At 40.2% G+C, this 27,699-nt stretch overlaps 1 protein-coding gene across 4 annotated transcripts in view; it reads left to right on the top strand.

The window, feature by feature from the left end:
* Nucleotides 1-14,043, top strand: part of SEMA5A (semaphorin 5A) — a 331,427-nt gene extending 317,384 nt beyond the window's left edge. For 3 of the 4 annotated variants that reach the window (XM_086740401.1, XM_086740400.1, XM_086740399.1), the window contains 4 exons: nt 1,865-2,020; nt 5,183-5,230; nt 7,356-7,567; nt 8,989-14,043. In XM_086740401.1, coding sequence (XP_086596527.1) covers nt 1,865-2,020; nt 5,183-5,230; nt 7,356-7,567; nt 8,989-9,108 — 536 coding nt within the window. In that variant the 3' untranslated portion in view covers nt 9,109-14,043. The remainder of the gene's footprint in view (nt 1-1,864; nt 2,021-5,182; nt 5,231-7,355; nt 7,568-8,988) is intronic. The other variant, XM_086740402.1, reaches the window with a different exon arrangement.
* Nucleotides 14,044-27,699: the final 13,656 nt, after the last annotated feature.

Below are 27,699 nucleotides of genomic sequence, written 5' to 3' on the forward strand. Positions count from 1 at the left end.
GAACTGGGCCAGGGTTTGTCATGAGCAGTGTTCCTTTAAACTTGACTGAGCAGGACTTTATTGTTACTAAATATTTAAGGTAAGGATCCATGTACTTAGTTTACTCAGGTCTAGCAGCTGACACTGGTGGTGACAACAGCAGCTCCTGGGTGTGCCACACTATATAAGCAGCGAGAAGCCTGCTCCATTTGCTTGACTCCCACCTCAGCTCTTCTAGGGAACAGAAGAGCCAAATTTCTTGCACCTCACAATAACAAGGTCCTACTGATGAAAATAATCTGCTTGTGTCAAGGTATTTGTCCTGTTGCTCAAAGGAGGGCCCATCCAGAGTAATTGTTCATAAGTATCAATATCCAGGTTCTTACCTGAGCTGCTGAGTAAATCTGTTTTATGAACAACTCCGTGAGTGATGGCATGCATCTGAACAACAGAGTGCTACAACTGGCTGCTCTGCTTGTCTCTAACAAGCACTCTCCTACTGCTTTGAAATTGTCTCAGGACCACTGCTTGAGATTTTCTGTGCTACAGTTATGTCCATCTTCTCCATACATTTCTTTTTACCGTGCTATTGGTTAGGAAGTGAATGTCCAACACTGTCATGGAAAGCATCCGTTGCTTCACACTTTTGAAAACTACAATCTCAAATATTCCTACCAGAATATGTTAAATTTTAGATGACTGAGAGTTTTAACCTTTTCCTCTGTGGCCGAGGGGAAAGTAATGAGTAAATGAGAATCTTGTATGCTGGATTTATGCAATGTATTGAAAGGGACCCAAAACAGTGCAAGACTATTCTGACTTTCCACCCGATTCACAAAAAGTGCACAAAACGTACATGAATTTTCCAAATTATTAATGAATTTTAATGTTCCTCAATCTAACTTGAAACAAAATTAAGTTAATATATACTTTTTATTAGAAGCAAAATGAAATTTGTAAATTTGCTTCATAGTAATCTAAAATAAATTAAAATTTTGAAGTAGAAACAAACTTGGTTTTGCATACTAGAACTGTTTAATGCAAATCAAAACCATAAAACCATATCCCAGTGAGAAAGCCAGCAGAAAAATAACTGAGCTCTGTCTTCTACTATACATGCCAAACTCAGAAGACTCCTATGGAGGCAAGACTTGTGCTTGAATTATAAGAAAGCTGAGCTCAGTAAACTCACAGCACCTCATGGGAATTAGATCAATTCACTTCATTTAAGGGAAGTATTCTGAGGTCACACAGGCATGAAATAAAAATGTCTTAATCAAAACTACATAGACAGAGGAAGAAATATAGAGAAACAATAGAAGCTGATAATGAACCAAGTGAGGAAGAGAAAGTGAGAATACTTGATGAGATCTCTTCTATCAACAGCAAAGAAATGAAGCTGAAACTAAAAAAGCTTAAAATAAAAGTATCTGCCATATACTACTCCTTTTGTGGTTAAATATCAGGCCTGGAATACATACTCTTATAGCTCTCATTGCTACTTGTCAGGTACATAATAAAAATAAAGTGTCATTGTCCACTCTAATGACCTAGATTGGAATTAAATCCGCAGCACTCACTCTTTCAGTCACTACTGCAAAATCGCTCTGGCTTCTTACTTCACACACAAAGGCTGTAGCAGAAGCCAAAACCATAATATGTCTGCAACAAATTTACCACCACAGTCTACATTTCAGAGACTTGTGCCAAAGCCTAGCTACCTTTGTTTTAGCAGAATGAAAGACCTGTCCTCTGCTAGTTGGTGGTAGCTGGGGATGAGACCTTCTGTTATAATTCACAAATACAGGCTATTTCTCTCACACTCAGTGTACTTGAAGCATTTAATTGCAGTGTCTGCGTGTATGTCCCTCTCTGCCTGTTGCAGACAGCTGGTCCGACTGGTCCGAGTGGTCCGACTGCGACTCATCTGGCTTCCAGTTCCGTGTTCGTCAGTGCATCATTTTGTTTCCTGTGGGCAGCCAGTGCACAGGCAACACCACGGAGAGCCGAGCCTGTGCTGTGGACTCCAACTTTATACCAGGTGAGATCAGCTTGCTCCTTGAAGGACTGGTGACAGATGAACGTTTCAGGAGCAGAGCATAGTCCTGTCCCAGACTGCACTGTGCAGACCCGAGAGCTGGAACAGAATTTGCCTTTTGTCAGCCAAAGTGTATCAGTCTGCTATGTAGAGCTGACGTTGCTAGATCTCGTGTCTTAATCAAAATCTGCCTCATTGCGCCAAGTGCTGTGGAGCTGTCCCTACTGTCACTGCCTGGGACTTTGGTTAGTCATTGTCACGGCATTCTGCAGGTCCCTCCCATCGTACTTGGTAGCAGGGATGGCTATAGACAGCTAGGAGAAATAGTTTGTTTTTTACTTTAATTTATGTGGTTTTGAGACTTTGGTGTTGTTAGAGAAACATTCCTCTAGGTTTTGTGGTTTGCATACACAAAAGTGGGTGCTGTGGTACTTAATCTGGAAATAATTTCACAGAGTCCCTTAAATTAATAATTGCTTAGAAAGAGAAGTACTCTAAACTGTGCCTCGTGTCCTTATGTCCCCCATGACCACTAATTACCTGATGGATAGTCATGTCATGTATTATTCTATGGCATTTGTCTAAACTCATTACTGTACTCTTATTTGTTTGTTTGGTTGTTTTTTTTAAATCACAGCAGTCATTTAAATCCACACAACAGTAGGACCGGCCAAGTTACATTGCTGTTAACAGTCATTTTTCCACCTGTGTACATTAAGAAAAGCTAGCAGTCTATTCATAGACAAAGAAATTTACATTTTAATATATCATTTGAAATGTAATTATGTTTACTCAGTGCAGCAACCTTTTTTTTTTTCTGTGAGTATGCAGTCCAATACAGTACAATATAACAAAGAAATCAACAAATTTAAACACTGTTTGTATGGATGATGCATAATGCTTTAACTCCCAAATACTACTTTTTCCTCCAAAGGCAATGTGAAAAATATCAGTGTGAAAGCAAAACCTCCCACATTGTATTTTCCCCTTTTTCTCAGGCTTTTGAAGCAGCTCTATTAATATTCACATTCTGTGAATCCCCTGCTTAATCCAGTATAAGCTCTACATCTTGTTTTGGAAAGTAGGCATTTTCAGAATTTGAAATGAGCCACCTCTTCTCTCGCCCTTCTGGTTTGTTTGCCACTCCTCCTCAAATTACCCGTCTCACAGCAGATAAGGTCATGCCCATTATGTTCACCTTAGGCAAACTAGCTTGCTTTCTTGGGATCGCTCAGCTTGCTTTCGCTCCTCCAGGTCCTCCAACTCAGAGTTCTCTCTCCCTCCTTCCCAACCTCTGCTTCTTTTTCTAATTCACCTCCCTCCTTTCCTCAGCTAGTGTGCTGGCATGTTCACCCTCATGTCTTCTCCTCACCTTTGTTCTGTTCCTCTACAGAACTTAGTATATAGAGTGATTCTGACAGAGTGCAAACATTACTTCCTCTCATCATTGCTGCTGCTGTGTTTCCAGAGTTAGTCTTTACCAACATTACTTTGCAGAACTTCTTAGATTTCTGGCACATTTTCTTCTACTTTGTGTTTCGATTGTGATTTAATGGTCTCAACCAGACAAGTATACTCTAGGCCTTTAACTCTCTGTGAGAGTGCTGTTCTGTCAGGTCTGAGATTTCTTCATTTTGAAAATAGTTATTGCTGAATTAACATATGAAGAAAGTTAAAAAATTGTGATCCCTTTAGCAGTAGCTGCATGTGGATCATCTTTTGACAGCAGAGACAACTCTCTTATTCCTCATACAGAAGCTGTTGCATACCTGTGGCCATCATTGCTGCCTTCTTGTCTATTTTTAGTTCTACTAGAGACATCCTTAGATGGGAAAAACAGAACTGCACACGGTATTCATGATGTGGACAACACACAGATTTGTGAAGTGCCATAATACTGATATCCTGTCCTATTCACCTCTGCTTTCTTAATAGTACCTGGGATTTGGTTTGCCTCTTTGATTGCTTCTGAACACTAAGCTGATATTTTCATGGGACAATTTGTCATAAACCCCCAGTCTCACTCATGAGTAGTAATGGTCAGCTCACAGCCCACCATTTTGTATGTGAAACTAGGATTGCTGACCACTGTATGTATTGCTTTACACTCATCTACATTCTGTTTCATTCATTACTTTATTGCCTAGTTTGGTAGGGCCCTTCCGCAGCTCTTCACAGCATGCCCTTGTCCATGCTGCTTTAGCTTTCTGTCATCAGCAAACTTCAAACCCACATTTGCCTCCTGCTTTTCTAGCTCTACAGAAAAGCCTAGATCCCTGCGGGACTGGTAGTCTTCCTCAATTGTAAGGATTAGGCACCTAGTACTACCCTGTTTTCTGTCTTTTCCCTCATCTAATCTCCTCTGCTGCTTGGAAAGCCTTTGACAGAGAACTTAAAAGCTTTTTTGAAATCCAAGTAGACTGTGTCGGTTTTCCAACCCATATCCACATGGACATTGACCCTTTCAGAGGTCCAAGAGATTTGTAAGGCAGGACTTCACAGAAGCCATGATCCTGAAGTAAAGAGTGGGAAAACTTGACTGCCAACATTTTTTGTTCAATATTTATTCAGAATGTTTCCAAAGTCAAAATGGCAAGGATACAGGCTGGAACTGCATTTTATTAGTTTACAATTGAGACCCATGAAATTAGCAGTAATCTTTTCTTGAAGATTTATAAATTCCCTGTTTTCACATTAGTGCTAGATGTGGTTTCTAGAAGTAATAAGCCCATTTGAATACAAGATAATTAAAGTCTAATTAATTTTACTATTCAGAAAATCAATGCTTTCTGAATATGCTTAAGCTCCACAAAGAATGTTTTCATGTGCACTTCATCATTTTAATTCCAGAGATGTTTTGTAGCAAGAATTAAAAATATGTTGCTGCTTTTGCTTGGGAAACTAAGGAACCTGAAGATGTCATGGCACCTTTTTGTTAATTCCACCACATAGCCAAAATCTTTTTGACTGTGGATTTGCAGTGAAGCATAGAATCATAGAATGGTGTGGGTTGGAAGGGACCTTCAAAGGTCATCTTGTCCAACCCCCCTGGAAGGAGCAGGGACATCTTCGACTACTTACTTAACATACCTTACTGTGTTAATAAAATTTGTAGTTCTGTATAGTATTTTTCTCCTTGTGTAAGCAGTTTATTTATTTTTCTAGAAATATCAGTGGCACGATCCAGCAGCATAGAAGAAAAACGATGTGGCGGTAAGCTTTTTAGTTCTAGATATGTATTAAATGTTGAAATATTGATTCCTCATTTTTTCCTTCTGTTTCACCTTTTACAGTCTCTTAGTTTTGTTCTACCTTCTAAATGCTGCATTCTCATTATTTACACTTGTGCAGGAAAAGAGGTGTACTTACAACAGAATTTCTCATTAAATATCCATCTCCCATTGCAGACCTTTGAGACAAGAACATGTATTTGTAAAGTTGCTCCACCTTTTTCAGGATAATAATTTAACAGGCCTTTTTGAGACTTCAAATGAATAGCAGAAAGCCAGCCTGCTAACCCATTTGATAGCTCAGACTGTATCTGAGATTCATTTTCAGCTTAGCTGCCAAAGACAAAACTAAAAAGTAAAATAAAAAGTTCCATTCCACGGAGTCCTGATGCTAGCAAACTAAATCTTGAAAGAGAAAACTGCTAAAAAAACCCAAGCAATAAGAAGAAGAAAAAGGAAAAATGACCAATTTTGTACTGAGCTATCACGCTTAGTCTGTGTCGTCATGGTAATAGCTCTGGCTGATTCTAGTATTCTTCCATGCACAGATAAGCTTCATTTTTAACCTAATAAGGGACAATGAAAACACAGAGGTTATGCAAGGGTACTTGTGTGCATGGAAACTTGTTATGGGAGCCAGGATAATGCGATTTGGTTCTTTTTCTAATTAGCAGTGGACATTGAAAACATTTTGCCAAGTTCTGCAACAGTGGGAAACTCTCATGGAACTGTAGAAGGATATTTCAGTGATAGTTTATATATTGGGATAGTGAACCTAATTATCTAAATATTAGTTTGTGTTTCTAAGTACCCAGACATGTAAAGGTCCGATTTAGGCATTTGCCAAAAATGGAACCAATGTGCCTGCCCATTTTTTTGTATTACAGTGAAAAATGTGTAACAGATGTTTTTCAGACTAATGACAGTCTTTCAGTTTAAAATCTTTAATGTGTGCATGTAAGCAACTATAAACAAATTTCCAGTAATGTTATGGTGAAATTTCCAACATTAACTTCTCACTGATACTTCTTTCGTAATCAAAAATCACAACTCCAGTTTGAAATAGTGATAAAAAGCAGTGTCATTTGTTTATTTTCAGATAATCCTACTGGTGCCACATCTGACCCAATATCTCTGTTCAGTAACGTCACGGGATGATTGTACTTTAGATTCCCTTCTACAGTTTCATGCAGCAATGAGCTTCCTCTCAGTTTTAATCCTTGCATAGGCGGAGAAGGTTTCCCATCATGTGATCCCATAGTAATTTTGAAGAGCAGAGCAGACAGGAGAGTGCTGACTTCTAAGTTTTTGACTTTGCACTCTCTGGCTGCCATGATTAAAAGCATGCTGAGCTTTAAGGAGTCTCTCTCCTTCCCATTTTCCCCTAAAATGCTACCATTTCTTCCTCACCTGCCCCCTTACATATAGAAAAAATTTCTGAAGATTTGCGAAGGGAACAAATTGGCTGTATATCAAAGATACGGAAACAGTGAGACTCAGCAAGAACCAAAGCAAGGGATGGAAAAAAATCAATGCCACTGTTTCTGGGACATGCAGCAAATAAAGGGAATATGGAAAACATTTTAGTGAAAGCAGGACTGTTATTCAAAGAAATCAGGATTTTGTTAGTTCTGCCATAAGTCACTATGTGTAAGAGAAGAAACTAGAAGAATAGCAGAGGAGGTGATACTGTAGTTCACTGAAAAAAAAAAGATATGTATGTACATTGTATACATAATTTATATATAACAAGGCTTTTTTATACAGTCTGAAGAAAGAAATTTTGCTGAATTATTCAGACATACTTAATGCAATTCATTCATCTGTTATTTGGGTTCTGAGCTTGTTTAAGCATCTTTCAAAAATCTCATTCTTAATACTTACAGAAGTGTATGAGTATCTAAGATTCTTATAATGATCACTTCAGGGAAGTACAATGCATTTGCTACTGCAGGGATAAAGCATTGCAATTGTGATGTTTCTGAGAAACACATGAAATTTATCTTATCCTTGTTTGAATCAAGGACTTGCCTGCATTTTTCCCTAAACTTAAGCTTTTATTGCTGCTTCCTTAAAAACAAGATTGTTTTCTGCTCTCCAATCTGCAGAATTCAACATGTTTCACATGATTGCAGTGGGATTAAGTAGCTCAATACTTGGTTGCCTTCTTACCCTGCTTGTTTACACTTACTGCCAGCGGTATCAACAACAGTCCCATGATGCAACTGTCATCCATCCGGTGTCACCAGCTCCTCTAAATACCAGCATTACCAACCATATCAACAAACTGGACAAATATGATTCTGTAGAAGCCATCAAGGTGAGAAGTGGGTTGACAGCTCTATAACGCACAACACATATGGTCCTAGACAACAGTTCTGCTGTATCCAAAGAATGCTATTTGCCAGTTTTCTGCAGTGGCATTTGGACTCAAATTATGCTGACTGTTAATAACAAAAATAGATTTAGCATTGTAATTACAGATCCTTTCCTTTGTCTATCTCTGTTACACAGGAAGTTAGATTTTGTGTGTATGTATAATTTATACAGCAGTAGCCTTTCCTGGAAAAAAAAAACAGACCACTCAAGTTTTGTTTTGTAGTTTGTTACTTTTTCTTTTTCCTAATTGTATTCCCTAGTGGCTTGTTCAAGAAGTAGATAGGGCCATTAACAGTCATCATGACGTATACTGAAGATGGTCCATTGGCTCCAGTGATGTGTTGTCAAGGGCACTGTTCATCTTCCTGCACTGTCTTTATACAGGAGATGTATCTGGTGAACATATTCTGGGTCAGACTCTCAGATAGTGTTCATACCCAAAATATTCTGTAATTGAGCAGTATAGATTTATGTTAGCTGAGAGTCTGGCATGATACCTGTATCATATGAGCATTGTTCCCAAACACCTATTTTCTTTTTATGACCTTTTAGAATAGCTCTGCTTTTCAGATCCAGTGAATTAAGGAAGGATGAGCATTCTGAAAATACTTAGCTCAGTATCTTCAGATTACACAGTTTATTCATGCAACTGCAAAGCTTTTTGTAACTGAGAATTTTTCTTAAATCCTACCTGGATAATCCAGTTTTTAATTTCTCCATTTTTCTTTCTAATTCAAAATATTTTAAAGAATTGTATTTAAAATGGCAAGAAAAGTCTAGAGTTTGCAATCAGTGGTGGAATATGTACCTAATTTAAAGCTTTTGCAAATTCCACTAATCATCTCTCTGGATAGCTACAGAGACAAAAAAAAAAAAAAAAAAACACTTTGAAAAGTCATACTCTAAATACCCATATAACCTTAAAAAACCCAGGATTTACAGTCTTAAGACCTCCAAACATTTCTCCTGCAGATTGTATTTGAAAGTCAAGGAGTTAATACAGTAAAGAGAAAATAATTCTTACTCAGTAAAAATATAAGAGGTGAAACATTCTAATAAGAAGAACTGAAAATGTATGATTAAAAAGTATTTTTAATCAGAAAACTAGTTTTATAGTATCATGGGGAAAGTGCCTGGCTTTACTTCATTGAGTAGCATTTTTTTTTAACATTATTATGTAAGCTCATTCATGCAAATGCAATTTTTTGTAAATGTGCAGGTATATGTCAATGCATTTTTGACTGATTTACTATACATAGATATTTGTGACAAAAATTGCTTTGGTGAAAGAACACCTTTCTTCTAGTGGCTACCTTTCTTCTGTCCTTCTTATTTCTTTCTTCTTTTTTTTTTTTTCCCCAGGCATTTAACAAAAACAACCTGATTCTGGAGGAGAGAAACAAATACTTCAATCCACATCTTACTGCAAAGACTTATTCTAATACCTATTTTACAGATTTCAATAATTATGATGAGTACTAATGGGCTTGTGTATTTTCTGGCCTCCTGCAACTCCCCAGTCCCCAAGGCCTGTGCTACTTGACTGCTCATGTGATTGAGGCTTCAGAGATGAAGTTCAGAGACATTTCAAGCACGATCCAAGCCATCAATGTCCCATCGCTGCCAAAAGCCCAGAACACCTGTTTGTGACATGATGTTTTCTTTGCAGAGTGCAAGATTGGCCTTCAGTGTCGATTGCAGCTGTAGCCCCTCAGTGTCACTGGATCGCTCATGAGGATGGCATCACTTCACTCAGTTTCATAAACTTCCAGTCAGATTTCTCTAACAAGTGACTAAGTAATTCTTGAGCTTTAAAAAAAGTAATAATGTTACCCCGTAAAGCTGTGCCAGGAGTACAAATCTAGTTTTCTTTTTAGGCGTTGTCTTTTATTTCCATGAGGTTTGAAAAGGGAGCTCTGCTGTCAGCCACAGAGCCCTCTGCGCAGTCTCCTGACGCTCACACCACCAAAAAGATCTCACAGGGTGCTGGGAACAACGACAAGAAGAAATGTGGTGGTTTAGCAATGCTGTGAGGCAGCTCTGGGCTCTGTAGGACTGATCATCCTGGGCTGTAAATCACTCCAGCTGCAGTTCAGCTGTTCAGAGTGCGGAGACTAAGGCCGTACCGAGGGATACAATCTTGTAATTAACCCAGAAAGGTACAGGGTCGGTGGTGTCCAGTTGCGAGTTAAGCCCAGTCACGTAAAGTCTTCACTTAGTTTGGTTTATTTTTTAGGAGGGTGTGGAAGGGCATGTCCCACAGCAAGGCCAAGGGAGGAGGGAAGATAGGAGAGGCACACTGGAAGGTTTTTCTGTGTGTCATTATTAAACCAGCCTTGCTGCAGCGCGCGGGTTTGCACGAGTCGTGGCATCCCACAGGCTTCCTCTCCCTGGTGCGTGCATATGGGAACCCACTCACCTCCCTGCTGTAGCGCTCGCCATCAGACTGGTCACGGAAAAATACAACTGCATCACGTTTTGTGTGCCTTCTCAGGCTCTCGGGGGTTATATAGGCATAATCACAGATGTGCTTTTCTCTTTCTGGCTTTTACTTTATATGCACGTGCCTGACAAGCAAAGGTGGCTTAGAAAACACAGATGTATTTGCAAAGCGTTGTCTCATCTTGCTGCCGTCTCCGACACACACTGGTCAGCCCCTAGAGGAACATTCTTACAGTACTTTAAGTGAATATCTTGTTTGACTTCATTGATGTAAATATTTAAAATAATGATTGAGTTTTAAGTTATCAGTTTTAATTCCTTTTGTAGTGGCAGGTGAGGAAACACAAAGGATTTTTATACTGTTTTTCTTTGTTCTGTCTGTCTTCACCCATAGTCATGACATTGTTATTTTTGTACCTGAAACTCCAGATATAAAACTGAAAAGAAAAGGGCAGGGATTTGGGCCAGATTTTTCAGAGTACTTTAGTAGTAAGGCAGCATTTGTTATTGTCAGAAGCTTGTGAAAAGAAATCAAAAGTGAATATTAGGAATTAAAGAATTAGGCTTTCATTTTTTTGAGCATGCTAAATGCAAAGATCATTGCGTCAGATGACCAGGAACGTATGCGAGGAGAAGAAGAGTGGAAATGTTTCCGTTCTGTGTTAAGAGCCGTTGATCATTAGGTTATGCTGTGAGAGGCAAATAGAGAAAAACATGCACAGATTATAATGATTCAAAACTATGTACCAAAAAAAGCAAAAAGTACGAAGAAACATCATGTGAGACTGCATTTGAGCAGCACTTTGGTGGTCCAGCCACTTACATAGCAAGGGTAAACACTGTATGTAATGATGGCCATGAGCAACGTTTTTCAATGGGGATAGATCTGAATGTAGCACTATGCTTCCTATCTCTGTTCTGTAATGAAATGAAAAAACGCAAAGCAAGTGGTCTTTGAAAAGCTATGCAGTATAATGAACGCACATTTACCGTCTATGATAATAATTAAGATCTGCCACCTATTTTTCCCAGCAGAATAGTTCTCCCTGTTACTAACTCAGTCAAAAGAAAACACTCCACCCTCACACCAGTTCATCTCCAGAAAGTATAATAATACTGGTTCTCTATAATCTGTGATTATTTTTTTTTTTACTGCACATTACATTCTATTTTCCAGGAAGATATTAGCTGATTGCCTTTGGGTAAGAGAAATATTCCTGGCAAGAAAATTCAGTGAAGCAGATAGAGGGGGAAAAAGCTCTCCAAATCCAGTGTCCAGTATCTGAATCACTCTGTTCATGCCAAAAGATAACATTTTACATTTAAATAAGATAAATAAATAAAGAAAATAAAATTTATGTTGCCACTGCCAACAAAAAGCAACACACACACACATACACACATATGCACATATGCACAACACTATTCCTCTCTGCCCCTCTCCTAAGAGCACATAGTCTGACTTATGGATTTTATATTTAGACTATTAGTTATGAGACCAATATCTTAAAAATATTTGAACTATGTATTTTTATTTTAACTTTTCTTAATTAAAATTATCTGAAATTAGCTTTTTAAAAAACTCTTCAGTAGTTTGAGGCACATCTATCTTTACAGTGATCTATTTTCCATTCTTTTCATGGATAGATACATATGTTAGGTATGTGTTATATATGCAGTAATAATACCTTAGGTTAAGTCTGCATGATCATAGGTAGAAGTGCATTCTGCAGATGCTCAATCTGCTCACACTTCCATCTCCCAAAGGAGTATTTCAGGTTTTCCAGATCTTTGAGCAACTCCCATGTGATGTCATTTAAACACCATGCCAACTTGTCTGAAAAGTGTTTCTTTTAAACTTTTTGGGGGGGGGGGTCATTTAGCTTCCTAAATTACGTTGTTCTGAATCACAGGGAAAGGTATATTCAAACCTCTCTGTAAAGCAGTAGGGTAAACATGGAAATTTCACAGCACTTCAGTGAGAAAAAATTGATGGCAAGATCTCCTTGTCAAGCTAGATTCTGAGACAACAGATTTTATAGCCATTAGATACTTGTGTCTTAGAGGAATTGTGTTTTAAAGGACCTCAGATGCACCATTTATATCAATATTTTCACTTTCTGAGTTCTACGCAGATACTCAAGTAGTTTAATAAAGCCTTTCCTAATACATAGAGCAAAGACAAGTGCAGTTTCTATTAATTTTCAATTTATTTTATTTAGCATTTTTTCTAAAATGGGCTACACACATTTGGTGAAAGCAGATTTCTGCATGAAAGCTTTTGTTTTTCTTTTGCCAAAAATGTAACAAAGTAGGCATTTGCCTGCAAATCTTAAGCTGATCGAGCTCTCAAATTTGTGCAAGGGTAAAATTTGATTCTTACATCATTGTTCTGTCCTTGGAAAGGGAAAATCAACTCCCTTGCCTGTTAAATACCATGCTAAAATACCCCTTATCCTCTCACTTGGATAGATGGTCTTTTCTGGATGAATAATTGTATTACCTCTGATGCCAATAGTTAATTTTACTAAATCCCTTTTACACTGATTGCATACATGTTTCTCTATTTTGAGTGCAGACGTGTAAGCAGATAGATCAAAATTCTCCGAGTACAGCTGTTTCTGTGTAGCCCTGGAGTGAGGCTCCTCCTACGTGGAGCAAGGAGGATGCAGGATTGCCAGTCAGATCCTGTACAGTACATACATCATTGGACAACTCAAAGTAGAATTGTGCTTGAGTGCACATTTTGGGCATTTCTTCATGTCTGATACATAACATACATTCCTCAGTTGCTTAGAAAATGAATTTCTGCGCTTGCAGATATATCTTGTGCTTTGATTTGAGTCTGATGACCTTTATGGTAATTAAAAGTTACTTTATGTGGAAGCTTTTCCAACTGTTTGCAGTCACCTGCTGTTGGAGCAGTGTGGTTTGGCTAAAAGTAATCAAGAGATTTTTTTACTAGGATTTTCATAAGAGAGTGGGAGAAAGAATGGGGCTTAAATGGCTTTGATTTCCAGGCTATTAAGCAGTACTGACTAAAATCTCAATGGGTGTAGGACACTGTGCATTTAGTCAGCTCTGTCATAACTCTGCAGTGACCTGTGGGAAAATACCACGTCAATGTACAAATCAAGAACTACCAAAGCACTTCTGTTAAGTGAAGAAAGTTCTCAGAGCATCAAACCATATGGCTGTTCAAACCAGAACAGAAAGTAAGAGGTCCCAGATGCAACAAAAATTTTAATGGGAATAAATGCTTCAATATTTTTTTCCTCATAATTATAGAATACACATATTCACTTCTTTAAATGTGGGACCAGTTTTATTAAACTCAAGACAACATAAGCACATTCCTAAAGTTAATTGTATGCATAATGGCTTTGCTGTATGAGATCAATTCTGTAAACAGTTTAGTCCAAGCTTGTCTCACTCTGCTTGAGGCGTCTGACCAATTTTTTATTGTAGCTGCCACCAGCATCCTCTATGTCTTGTCTGGGAGAACATCCTTAGATGGGCTGAGCTATGTCCTGGCAAGGGCTTGTGTCTCTCCACCAACACTATAGTGAGCCTACAGAGTCATGCTTCTCATTTTCATTGTCATTTGGATGCCTTGATTGGTGAAAGCTAGGCTTATTGAGTATGATTTTCTCATCACATAAAGTAACCACGCTGAGTTCAGTGGTCTGGATGTAGCAAGTTACTTATTTTAATGTGTTTACAGGATTGAGCCCAAAATGTATTGCTTCTGCACAAATCCATGCACAGTACAAGCTTACTTCAATAGTAAGAAAACAGATTCATTTAAAATTGTTCACAAGCAAATCTGTATCTTGATATCAGGGAATAGATATGTGTTCATTGTGTGGGGTATTTGAATTCATTCCTTTCTTTGCTAAATAAATGAATGATAAAACAAGATACTGCTTGACTTCATTTAAAAGCCATTCTTCCAAATAAAGAAGAGTTCTGGGATCTGTGAATGTTTTCCCTTTCTTTCTCTCTTCGCTTCTCCACAGAAGTGAATCTGTGCGCGGCTGAAATGGCCTTTAGCTGGACTGCTCTCTGTAACTGAACGGATGCTTTGCATCGCGTTGCCATGCGACAACATTTTCTAACTGGGATGGTACAAAGAGAGAAATGTGCTAACCTGGGAGGTTTGGCAAGGATTTCAACCCCAACAGTAGCAAGGGTAGGAAGAAGTGGAAACAGAAGTGGTGAAGAATGTGACTGAAGCCTTGGCAAACTCATCAGTAAACTTTCACAGAAACTTTGAGGTTTTTTTGGGAACTGCCAAGGGCAAGGCTGTGGGGGTGTAACCTCGTAAACAGTCAAGCCAACTAGCTGCTCAAGCGAAAAGCAGGCTGATGGCAACAGGTACTTGTGCAAAGTTGTGACTGTTACTCAGAGTCAGGGCAGAAAAATGCTTTTGCAAACAGTGAGGACTGCCCTACAGGTGTCATTTCGGCAGCATTTGCGTTGGCAGGCAGCACGGGGCAGCAGGAGCAGATCTGTAGAGCAAAACAGCTGGTGCTGAACTCCTGGATTTTGGACAAGCTCTAGGCTAGTCCCACAGGCTGAACACCCGCTACCTGTTAGAGTGTACCCCATTAGTTTCTCTCATTCATTAAAGAAAAAATAAACCCAAAAACCACTACAGCAGATGGCATGCTCTGAGACTGCTCCGTGGTGTGGATGAAAGCACAGTGAGAGGTTTACCAGGAACATAGAAACCTTTTGTTTCCAGCTGGATGTTTGGATCCAGGCTGGATACTTTTTCATGTATTTCTCCCCTTGCCTTTTCTACTTGTAGGAAAGCAATTACAGCTCTGCCTAGCTGAGGATTTATCAATTTGAAGGAGTGGTTTTTAAATCAGTACAGAACTCTGCTAAAAATTTGTATTATAAAATTAACATCAAGTGCTGTGCAAAAACTGTTATATTGGTACTGAGTCTGGCTTATTTTAATTGTTCTTAAACTAGATGTAATATAGCCATTCCTCAAATAAATGAACATCTGAGCAGAGATGATAGTCTCATAACATCATTTCAGAAAAAAATTCAATCAGCGTAACACTCAGCATTCTCACAGTCTAATCCTAGAGGCTGATAATGCAGGAAGAAGCTGTTATTTGTGCTTTTTTTTTTTTCTTCAAAGGATTTATCCATAAACCTCATCCAACAATAGCTTTGGATTTTAAAATATCATGAAGGTAATTAACAGTAACACAGTATATGTTCCAGTATTCAGCAACCCTATTTGCTTATCACTAAACCCATGGTTTTGAATTAATTCTCCCTTTTGTTAGCTGCAGCAGTAGGCATGGACTGAAAGTGAAATAATATCAAATTTAAAATAAATGGGACTTTCAAGGTCCCAACTTTTAAATAAAGCTTTGAAGCCAGTGCAACTGCAGAAGAAATTGTTTTTATATCTGTGTGCTGAAAAGTGCTTTCTCTTATCATGGCCCTGTGAAATCTTCTGTACAGTGGAATGTTTTTTTTTTTAAATAGTGATGTACCCAAGAGCTCAGAGAATTTTAGCAATAGTAAACATTTTTGGTTTGGTATCAGGAGAATGTATTTGCTTATTGCAATAATGGGAGTAAATGATCCCTGTACAGAACTTTATAATAAATAATTTTCCCTTGCCATTAACTCCTTCAAAAACAGCTTCCTTGCCAAAACTTCTCAGGAAAGCTGCTGAAGATGCTCACATTTAAGAAGCAGCATTGGTGCATTGACTCGAGCATAGAAGCACAAGTGCAGGGATCTAAGCCAGTTACAACTGCAGAGTCATTCCACTGACACAGAGCTCACTTCAGATTTACACCTATTCAGGCAGCTCACCGAATTCATATCCTAATGGCAGTCCATTCACTTATTTAGTACTCCAGGGAGGTAATTTAACATACTGCTTTACTGATTATCTGGAACACAGAGAAGAAGCTCAATTGATGGGTAGTGACAGTGTTCTTCTATCGTATGTCTGCACCCTATATTTCCCTCTCCAGTGATATTTTTTGATATTTTAAATTATTTAATTTAATGAATTAACTTTTATCAAATCGAATTCTAGGTTGTGGAGAGTGTACAACTTTTCTAGTGTCTGTTACTCACACCGATATTATTTAACTGCCTTGATTAGCAGTCACAATTCCTTCTTGACTTAGTGTCTTTTTCAAGCTTTGATTATAAGGGTTTTACTGCCTTTTTCAGGTCTTTAATGTCAGCATGACCTGAACTTCATTCTTTTGTGCTCATTTAATGCTTTTCTCCAAATCAGAACACTTATCCTTAACACGCATACTCAAATATCCATAACACATCTGTGATCATCTAATCCATACTTTTTGTTTGCTTCATTTTTGCACTAGTGGAAACAGTACTAAACCACAAGAGAATATGAAGTTCTGCAGGGATAAATTTGGACTGTACAGAAGAAAAGAAAATTCAGCTTTTTTGCCTTTTTATATTCCCTTTGAAGCTTCCTCCCTGGTGTTAGTCAGGGGCCTTAGTCTGCAAGTATATTCCTCTCTAAGAGTGCTCTTCAAGTCAATGCTTACAGTTAAAGCCATGTTTATGGGACTTCCTGATCACATCAAATGTTAAGTGTGTTTGATATTAAAACAGACATAAACTTGCCATCAACCCACATCACAGAGATGGGTAGAAATATTTTCAAATCTCATGATTTGGGCCCACTTATGGATTAGTCATTAATTCCCTTGATTTCATAGAAATACTCATAATTTTCCAAGACCGTTCCTTGTTTGGATTTTTTGTGTGTTTTGTTTTTGGGTTTTTTTTTTAAACTTTATTGATTATTTATCTACAGCCATAATAAGCCCATCTTTGCCTATGATTTCCCAATAAACTTGAACTAGTATTTCTCCTGAGGTAGAGATTAGAGCAGAAGACACGTTCCAGAAATAAAGATGTTTCTGTTAGCATGTACATTGCTGCAGAAAGACACAGGTTGAAGAGGGCATTCTCTTTTTGTTCCCATTGGTGGCAATTATGTAGAAAAGGAAAAAAAAAAAGAGGAAAATTAGCAAGCATGGTTTGCTGGGAGTGGTTTTGGAATAGAAATTCCTCACATAGATTACAGTAATTAATATACCATAATGAGAGCCATCACGCTGCTAAGTTCAAAAGCATCATTAAACCTCTCTTCTGCCAGTAACTGAGAGCATTTATATTTGTGCTTCAATTGTTCCTTATTTCACTATAATCCTTTTAAAGGATAGCCTTTCCTTGCTGTGAAATCAAACGTTTCTTCATTTTTTATTTTAAGTTTTTCTTACGTGAGTTAGGAGTGTCCAAATCAAAATGGGATTGCTTCCTGCGTAGCAATCCTCCTCCTCGCTGTCACTGCAAAGTCCCTTCACCTGTTACTCTGTGCTAGAGCAGTGAGATGGTGCTATCTTGCAACTCATTCCAGCACAAGTTTTCAGACACTTGTGTGGTTGCCTCCATCTTCTCTGTTTCCAGTCAAAACCTGGTTTCTGGTCATTAATTTTAAATCTGATACCTGTGTGCTCCGTGGTTGGCTGTGACTGGGTTACTGGGAATAAGGAAGACCCAGGTAACTACAGGCCGGTCAGCCTCACCTCTGTGCCTGGCAACGTCATGGAGCAGATTCTCCTGGAAACCATGCTAAGGCACATGGAGAGCAAGGAGGTGGCTTCACCAAGGGCAGATCATGCCTGACCAATTTGGTGGCCTTCTATGATGGGGTGACGGCATCGGTGGACAAGGGTCGAGCAACGGATATCATCTACCTGGATCTGTGCAAAGCTTTTGACACTGTCCCGCATGACAGCCTTCTCTCTAAACTAGAGACATGGGTTTGCTGAACGGACCACTCGGTGGATAAGGAATTGGCTGGATGGCCGCACTCAGAGAGTGGTGGTCAATGGCTCGATGTCCATGTGGAAACCGGTCACGAGTGGCGTCCCTCAGGGGTCCGTGCTGGGCCTGGCCCTGTTCAACATCTTTGTCAGCGACATGGACAGTGGGATAGCGTGCACCCTCAGCAAGTTCGCCGACGACACCAAGTTGTGTGGTGCCGTTGACACGCTGGAAGGGAGGGATGCCATCCAGAGGGACCTTGACAGGCTGGAGAGGTGGGCCCGTGCCAACCTCATGAAGTTCAACCAGGCCAAGTGCAAGGTCCTGCACCTGGGTCATGGCAATCCCAGGCACAAATACAGGCTGGGTGGGGAATGGATTGAGAGCAGCCCTGAGGAGAAGGACTTGGGAGTGCTGGTGGATGAGAAGCTTAACATGAGCAGGCAATGCGCCCTTGCGGCCCAGAAGGCCAACCGCATCCTGGGCTGCATCAAAAGAAGCATGGCCAGCAGGTTGAGGGAGGTGATTCTGCCCCTCTACTCTGCCCTGGTGAGACCCCACCTGGAGTACTGTGTCCAGTTCTGGAGCCCCCAACACAAGAAGAACATGGACCAGTTGGAGAAGGTCCAGAGGAGGGCCACAAAGATGATAAAAGGGCTGGAGCACCTCTCTTATGAGGACAGGCTGAGAGAGTTGGGGCTGTTCAGCCTGCAGAAGAGGAGGCTCCCGGGAGACCTCATAGTGGTCTTCCAGTACCTCAAGGGGGCCTACAAGAAAGATGGGGAAAGGCTGTTTAGTAGGGCCTGTTGCAATAGGATGAGCGGTAATGGTTTTAAAATAGAGGGGGGTAGATTTAGATTAGAAATTAGGAAAAAGTTTTTTACGATGCGAGTTATAGAACACTGGAACAGGTTGCCCAGAAAGGTGGTGGAGGCCCCACCCCTGGAAACGTTCAAGGCCAGGCTGGATGAGGCTCTGAGCAACCTGATCTAGTTGGGGATGTCCCTGCTCCTTGCAGGGGGGTTGGACTAGATGACCTTTGAAGGTCCCTTCGAACCCTAACCATTCTATGATTCTACTGTAGACTCCACCTGACAAGATGTCTCAGTTCCTCAACAAACATTTGATTTTGGAAGGTTCAGGCGGGTACTTAGGGACAGATAGCATTATTGCAGTGTTGGTAGTTTGTAAGTTTAAAATAGAAAAATTTTTCACAGCAAAAGCATCGTAGACAGACAAAAATGAGTGCAACCCTCCATGTCGGCAACTGTTTATGCCATGGAAATCCACATTTTAGATCCCAAAATCTTACACAGCCCTTGTGAATAAAATTCATAGGAGAGCTTGATAAAAAACAAAATGAAACAACAACAACCAAAGCCACAAAAAAAGCCAAAGAAATCTCAAGAGAAGAAAGTTCATCCATCAGAGCTGTGCAGTATATCACTTGATCTGGAGTTCAGCATCTACTAAGAGATTAAGGCAATTTTTAAATGCTCACAAACCCCAAGTAAATAAGTGAACAAGCAAAAGCATCCTAACGTTCAGCAGAGCTGTACTATCATATTGCAAGAGGTCTGTGACAACATCAGCCAGTTACCAATCTGGAAAATCTATAGCTAATAACATTTAAACAGGAGGCTGTTTTAGCCAACACAAGGAACCTTCCTCAAAGCTTTCCTAGAAAAGTAGAAAGAATTGTACTGCTAATTTGATTTATTTTACCTCCACATTTTCCACAACCATTAGTGGTTAAGATGCAAGGCTATATTTTTTTTTTTTTTAGTATAATTCTCATGTGGGTATCTCTGCTCTCCGGTGTCTGTGGATGAAAAGGCTCTGCTTGAAAGACAAAGTACTGTGCAATTGCCTTATGGCTTTTTACCTGCTCTTTGTAGCCTATTTCCGAAAAAAAAAAGTGTATGATGTCCTTTTCTATCTGGACTCATATGCTCTCTGACCAATGCACATATTCATACAGGTATGTCTAACATGACAAAAGGAGTCTAGGACAAAGATTGCCAAAGTCACCATCAAAACATAGTTTTACCTTTTTGTGTGTGTGTAATTATATTTTTTTCTGTGTGTTTCCTGTGGTCAAGTTTCTTACCGATGCTTGAGAGTTCAACATCTTTTCAGTTTCCTCATTAAAGAAACATCACCAGGTTTGCAGGGGCCGATTTGTGATCATTAACAGGGGTACAACTGGATTGCTATCAGGCTGATCTGCCACTTTTGCTCCAAAATTATACTCTATGAAATTTCAATAAGAGACAAATTGATCCTAAAAAACCATAAAGCATCATGCATGAAAATTTGCCTCCTAACATGTCCCTGCTTGCAGGCAGCTCCCAGGAGATCAACAGCCGAGAGCATCAGCTTCCCTGGTGGATGTCCACCAGATTTCCTCATATGCTGAAGAGCAATTTTTGTGCTTATACTTTGTGTAAACAGCTTATCTCTGGGTTATGTGTGAGGAGTGAAAACAAATCTCCAAAACAAAATAGAAGACATTCTGGGAATTATGAATTTCTTCCTTTTTTTTTTTTTTCTTTATTTCTGGACCTCTAGGTGTTCCCCCTCCTGCAGCTGTGGTGTCAAATGCTCTCCAGTTCTTTTGAACCACTGTCTTTGAGCACAGTAAGAACAGAGAACAATTTCTTCCATCTCAAATGAACCTGTTTTTCCTAAGAACCACAAATCTCTGCTAGGCACTGATTCAAAGCTGAACTGGTATTTCAGGAGGTAAAAAATACTGACCAATGCTACCAAGGCACCTCTGCTGTGGATTCTAGGCAAGGAGCCGTACAAGTTTATGTGTAATAAAATGGACTTGACATAGCAAACTCACAGCTATCATTAAAAAGTGGGCAATAATTGCCAACAGTGTGGGATATAATGTGAGGCCTTACACATAAGCGAGCCAACCTCCAAGATTAGCACCAGCGTCACCACCATGGTTTCCCTCCAATAGAAGACTTAATGTGTATCAGAAATGGAAACTGCACTTGGAGATTGGTGTTTGTTAGTGATGTGTCCAGATGGTAGGCTTCAGTCTTCTTTGTCCATATGATAATAAACTCTTGGTTTCCTCTCTGCATCAAATAAAATTTCTACAAGAACATTAGGCACTTAGATGGTTATTAATTTGAATTAACTTCGGTAATAGCCCTGTAACCAAACAATGATGACCTCTTCCTCACTGAAAATCTAAAATACTGAAAAATAAACTATCCACTACAAGTACAGAAGTTAAAATGTTCTTGCTCAGTAATTTTGTCATGCTATCTGCTTCAGCCAAATCAACAACAAAAAAAACCCAAAAAACAGACTATTGCCAAGAAATTTTATCTTTATGCAAACATGTGAAATAGAGTTTAATTTACCTAACTTTGAGCAAGTGTTAAATTGTGAAAGCCTGTTTAAATACAATGAATGCAGTTGCAAAATAGTTTTCGTCCAAGAGGACTGAAGCAGAGCTTAAAGTAAATATGGAAATGCATCATTGTTTATTCAGCAATTTCTTTTGCTGTAGCTCCATCCTAGTGGTAAATATGATTAGAAGACCTAGGGTGAGAATAACAAACAAACAAATTTAAAAAGTGGTAAATATTTACACAGGTCATCAGGAAAGAATCGTAATGTAATACACAGGAATATTCTTATGGCTCTTACTTACAAGTGCTATGAGTAAGTGAGATGGGTAAGTGACATTTTACCCTTTTATAGCTGGATGGCTTGAAATTATTTCTAAGTCAAGTCTGAATCACATCCAGATCATAAATCTAGTCTATAAATTGTTGTAAGAGACAATCTTTGTTCAACAGAAGCCCTGGGCAACTGGCAAAGCTAGAAACACTTCTTTCACAAGATTAGATGGAAGATGGCACCTTAGTTTTAAAATAAACACCGTGGTAGTTTGCCGGTTACATTTATTGGTATGCTGAGGATGCCCTTATGCCACTTCAGCTCCGCTAACCATCCATAAGCCTACCTGTGCTGGCTGGCTAAAGGAGGCTTCCAGCCACTGAGGACTGCTGAGTGAGGTCTGACAGCTGGGATGAACCAGTTCCTGAACTTTCTTTCTGTAATTTGACTTTGCTGGGTGGCACTGGTTACCCACACTGAGGTACCAGTGGATGTTCTCGCCTTCTGGTTGACCCACCAAGACCTGATCCTCACTCCCAGCTTGCAACACTGTGCAGAATTCTCAGCCTGCAGCTCTGTGCAGACAATGGCAATGGGGCGGGAGAGGGGATCTCACCTACAAGTTCTCTGAGCATCAGTAAGTAGGATGGGCAAGAAGACGTGGTACAATCCCTTCTTACCAATGGGGGGGGATAGTGACATGGCAAAGCTAAGGAGCAGTTTTAGCAAGGTACATAGCTCAATTGCTCTCACTAAAGTGAGTGAAAGCTCTAAATTTGTTTATAAATCTAGCCCCAGGTAACTTCCCTGAGATGTAAAATTTGTCTTCTGGCAAAAGAAATCATGGAAGTTTAACCTCTAGCCTTGAGGTTTATTAAAAAAAAAAAAAAATCATCCTTTATCTCACAGTGATAGTTTTGAGATAAAAATGTCACTAGGCTCCCCATTTGACTTATAACATCCCTTGGAAGCAGGTGAGGTCTCAGTTTTGCCTGTATAATCTGTCACCAAAGGAAAATCTGAAGCAAATTCAAGCAAGGTCTTTCAGATGGTTGGCTGAAGGCATATCACATTTTAACATATCCTCTAATTTTTTTTTTATAATCTCATAGCTCATCAACAGCTTTTGAAAAAAAGCACAGATTTTTCAAGCATTTTTTTCCATCGCAGACATCAACTTTGGCATTATCCACCTCAGAAGCAGGAAATATGAGAATACTTGAACAAATATGAACAGTCCATTATCGCTCTCAAGTCTTTATAAATATACCTGTGGAACCAGGATGCTTGTCGTAGTTCAGCCCCGATCAGGACCAGACTACGCAGTCTCTCTCTCACTCCCCCCACCCTCCAGTGCGACAGAAGGGAGAATTGGTAAACAAAAAAAAAAACCCAACAAAACCACGTGGGTTGAGATTGAACAAAAAGTAAATTTAACAGCAATAACAGAAGAAAACAAAACAGTGATGGAATACAAATGCAGTGTAAAGGCTTACAACAAATCTCCACACCTAATTTCTTCCCACATAACAGAAAGCTCCCCAGAGCACCCTCCTCAACTTCCATCACCTCAGAAGGGATGGAACAGCCCTTTGGCTAATTCAGGTAAATTAACCCCAGCTGTTAGCTAATTAGTTAACTATCCCAGCTGGGTGCCCCAGCAATAGGGGCTACCACCTCCAGTTCTCCACCCAGCTCAGGTGAATATTAACTCTATCCTAGCCAGAACCAGGACAATGCTATAAATCTGCACATAATTAGGAAAATTCTCAAGTAAGCTGAACTATTATTGTGATCCTTGAGAAAGGAATAACCATTAACCTGTATGAACTTGGACCTGCCATTTAGTGCCATGTTACTCCTCTCTCATACTCCATGTGCTATTGCTTAGCAATTTCACTCCAAAGCTGAAAAAATACGACCAGTACGAAACACATTAACACTGGCTAATTGATAGGTCACTATCAAGGAATTCTCCTCTGGAGAAAGTGTTTTTAATAGGCTTCTGCATAAACTTATTTTCACCCCTGTGTAGTTTAGTGCTTTTTGTTTTGGTCAGGAAGAAAAAAAAAGCAATGCAGAATTGCTGATGCAAAAAAAAAAAAAAAAAGCCGGAGGTTCTTGGAAAGCTATGACCAGTTGCTATTCTCTTTCTCAAATCCAGTGACCACCTGTGGTCAGTGGTGGAGCTCTGTGTGCAACAGAAGGGGATTATGAGTTATCAAATACGGGAATGGGCAGTAGGGAGGAAATCCATATTTTTGTCACTAGGGTTATTCAAGGCTTTGGTAGAGCAGAAGTGTCCAAAAATATCGTTAGAAACACTTTCTTGAAGTTTTAGCTGTGTTGTCCCTTGCCATTACCCTATTCCCAGCTGAAAGGATGGATCATTTATTCCACAAATACTATTGTAACCTTGGAGCTCTTTATAAACTCTGTTCATATTCCCCTTGAGCCTTCTTTTTTTATTTTTTTTTTGTAGTAACAATTACATAAATCAGAGAGATTAATTTGGTTTGTTAGTCAGATAACATTGGCAGTTTAAAGATTAAGCTGAGGCATCATTCAGATTTCCAACAGGCAGCTCATTCTGATAGCTCACCGAGGGGTGATGCTGCCACATAAAATGCAGTCACTAAAAGAATGTAATTTTAGCTTCAATTTTAGCTTTATTTAATGGATGTTTTCTAATGGTATAGTGTATGTCCTTAATTTACCTCTTCGTAATGTGAAGCTGATAGGCTTGAATAAGGAATTCAGAGGTAAGCATTTTAATTTCCTTTTTCCCAGTAGCATTCTTCTTTACTGTGGAGGCAATCAACGTTAAAAGCAAGACTGTGAAGTACACTATTTTTTTTTATTTCTGTAGTGACAAGATGTCAGTTTGGAATGCAGGTGTTCTTTAGTGTATGAACTGTAAAAAGATCTACGTGCAAACCTTAACAACAACCTTAGAGACAGTGGGAAGGGCAGCTGAGGATGTGAATCGAGAACTGTTTACTGTACAGAAAAAATACAGAAATTATTATACCTTGAGTGCAAACAGAATCAAAGGATCAGAAGTTAAGTTCAGGGCATGACTGGCTGAACAGTGGTCACTCAAAAGCTCTGAAAGGGCTGTAAGAGAAATACGATGCCCCAAACAATGCAGTTCCCTACAGGGAGTCCTCCTGAGACGTGCAGCCCTTCAGAATGAGCCATGCAGCTAATCCTACCAAAGCCTGAGGTGCCTAAACATCTGCCAATGTAAAGCATGGGCATATGCACAGTGTTAGTGTCCATGATTTTCCTCCCTCAGCCAGGAGCCACCCAAAAGGCCTCTTGGAGCCCCAGAAGGATGTTATTGGATGGATTTTCCAAAAGTGGGTGTACAATGCTGCTGGAAAATGCCATCTGGCAGATTGCAGTCACTCGGTGCAGCTGTCAGTGGCAATGAATGACAGAAGGGTGGCAGTGCTGGAAATGGCTGGCAGCAGTATTTTCTACTGGCAGAAACAAACTTACGAATGAGAATGGAAGGAGGCACCTGGATCGACTGAAGCTCTCAAGCACAGCCAGGAAAGGCAGCCTGATACTGGGAACATACAAACACAAAGACTTTTCCCTCAGCTACCCTGTCCTGGCTCCTAATATTTAGAGATTTACTTTCATTTTGACAACCAGGTGGGGTTTTCAGACACAGGGTAAGACTGATTATTGCAATGTAAATCTAGTGGAGGTCGTGTGAGGTAGCTCCTAACAGGGGAGAGATGCTTGGGGACAGCGCAGATGCCTTGCCAACCCCCTTCCCCTTTGGCTGGCTGTTTCATGTACTCTGGTTTACAGAGCTGCCAAACATCACGCAGGGAATCTGGCAGCTTTCTTCCACCTTCCTACAGCCCAGCTTGATTCCCTGTTCAAGTGGATGTACAGTACCACCGTGCTGTATTTGCTTTAGTCAGCTGCCAGGGACCCTGTGTTGTCAGCTCTGCAGAGTCACACAGCCGTTCTGCTTCCTCTCTCCCTGCCCCGTCATCCCCTCCTTGTAGCTCCACAACAGCAAAGCAGATAACAGTGGTCCTGAAAGAGAAAGGTGGGAACAATCAAAAGATGATGAGACAGAGAGAAGAGATCAAACGCAAGAGGAAAGGGCGGAGCGTAGGAGGAACTGATGCTCTAAGGGAAAGATGCATAGGGGGAGAGGACAAATCGCAGCCCCTGGACTGCCAGATGTTGAACCAGTCACAGCTCTTGATGTCAGTGAAAGAAAGGTACCTTCCATGTAAATATAGCCTCATATGGACTGAACTGTATTTTGGTCAGATCAGGTTTGGCCAAGGAGTCTCTGTCTGTACTCAGCTGGAACAGGCTTGGCATGTGCGTGGTTCTTGGACCCTCTGACAAAAGCAAGACAGTGCTATGAGGAACAGCCACATGTTAAAGAATAACAGTCCAGATCAGAGACCTGACTGCACATACAGGTTCTGCTCTAAGATCAGATGATGGTAGAGATTACCAAGCCTCAACTTGCAGAAGTTATAGAATCATAGAATAGTTTGGGTTGGAAGGGACCTTCAAAGGTCATCTAGTCTAATCCCCCTGCAAGGAGCAGGGACATCTTCAACTCGATCAGGTTGCTCAGAGCCCCATCCAGTCTGGCCTTGAACATTTCCAGAGAGGGGGCATCTACCACCTCTTTGGGCAGCCTGTTCCAGTGCGTCACCACCATCATTGTAAAAAATTTTATTGTTATATCTAGCCTGAATCTATCTCCTTCTATTTTAAAACCATTACCCTCTTGATCTATCACAACAGGCCCTGATAAATAGTTTCTCCCTGTCTTGGTTATAAGCCCCCTTGAGGTACTGGAAGACCCCTATAAGGTCTCCCCAGAGCTTTCTCTTCTCCACACTGAACAACCCCAACTCTCTTAGCCTGTCCTCATAGGAGAGGTGCTCCACCCCTCTGAACATCTTCGTGGCCCTCCTCTGGACCCTCTCCAACTGGTCCATGTCCTTGTTATGTTGAGGGCTCCAGAGCTGGACACAGTACTCCAGGTGGGGGTCTCACAACAGCAGAGAGAGGGGCAGAATCACCTCCCTCAACCTGCTGGCCATGCTTCTTTTGATGCAGCCCAGGATGTGGTTGCCTTTCTGGGCTGCAAGCACGTGTTGTCCACTCATGTTGAGCTTCTCACCCACAAACTTCCCCAAGTCCTTCTCCTCAGGGCTGCTCTCAATTCATTCTCGGCCCAACCTGTATTTGTGCTTGCGATCATGTGAAGGACCTTGCACTTGGCCTGGTTGAACTTCATGAGATTTTCATGGGCCCAGCTTTCCAGCCTGTCCAAGTCCTTCTGGATGGCATCCCTTCCCTCCAGCAAGCTGACTGCACCACACAGCTTAGTGTCATCGGTGAACTTGCTGAGGGTGCACTCAATCCCACTGTCCATGTGTAGGACACCAACTGACCAAAGTTAACTTGTGACCCCTTGGAGCAGGGAACTGGTTTTGTTCAGAAGCATGTGAACAATGTAGGAGACAAAGCTTGATAAGGGAGCAGGGAGGATGGAGACCCCTGGAGCCTCTAAATCTGTCTCAAACACTCAGAGCAGAACAGTTATCATGACGCTGCAACAGGATGTGGCTGGGGGATGGAACCTTGTGGAGATAAGGTGGCCTTGCCTTAGCCCATTATCACATTTCTTGCATTCCTAAAGATACTATGTCTGAGTGTCCTCATTAATGCCTTATTAACACCAAAATGCATATTTCAAGTGACATCTCTGAGTATGTAAATAAAGGTTTAGGAGATCATGCTAAGTTACATCATCCATAACCCAGCCTAGATCATGTTAAGCATCACCTATAGTAGGTGGGACAAATTACCCTTATAAAAAGTTTTGCCTCCTAAAAATGAGATTTTCTAGATGAGTGCTCCCACAAACCGGAGAGCCTTGTTGGCTGGACCAACACTGGAACCCAGACCACTGATCTCTATTGTTCTCTCTCTTTCCTCTATTTTTTCTTTTTTTTTTTTTTTACCTTTTTTCTACTAAGTAATGCATACATAAAATTCTTACATATGTGGTAAACAATAAGTATTTCTGCTACCCAGTTATTTACCAATGAGCCTAACTATTGAATAAAA

This window comes from Chlamydotis macqueenii, chromosome 2 (assembly GCF_036417535.1).
Source record: "Chlamydotis macqueenii isolate bChlMac1 chromosome 2, bChlMac1.mat, whole genome shotgun sequence".
Lineage (NCBI taxonomy): Eukaryota > Metazoa > Chordata > Aves > Otidiformes > Otididae > Chlamydotis > Chlamydotis macqueenii.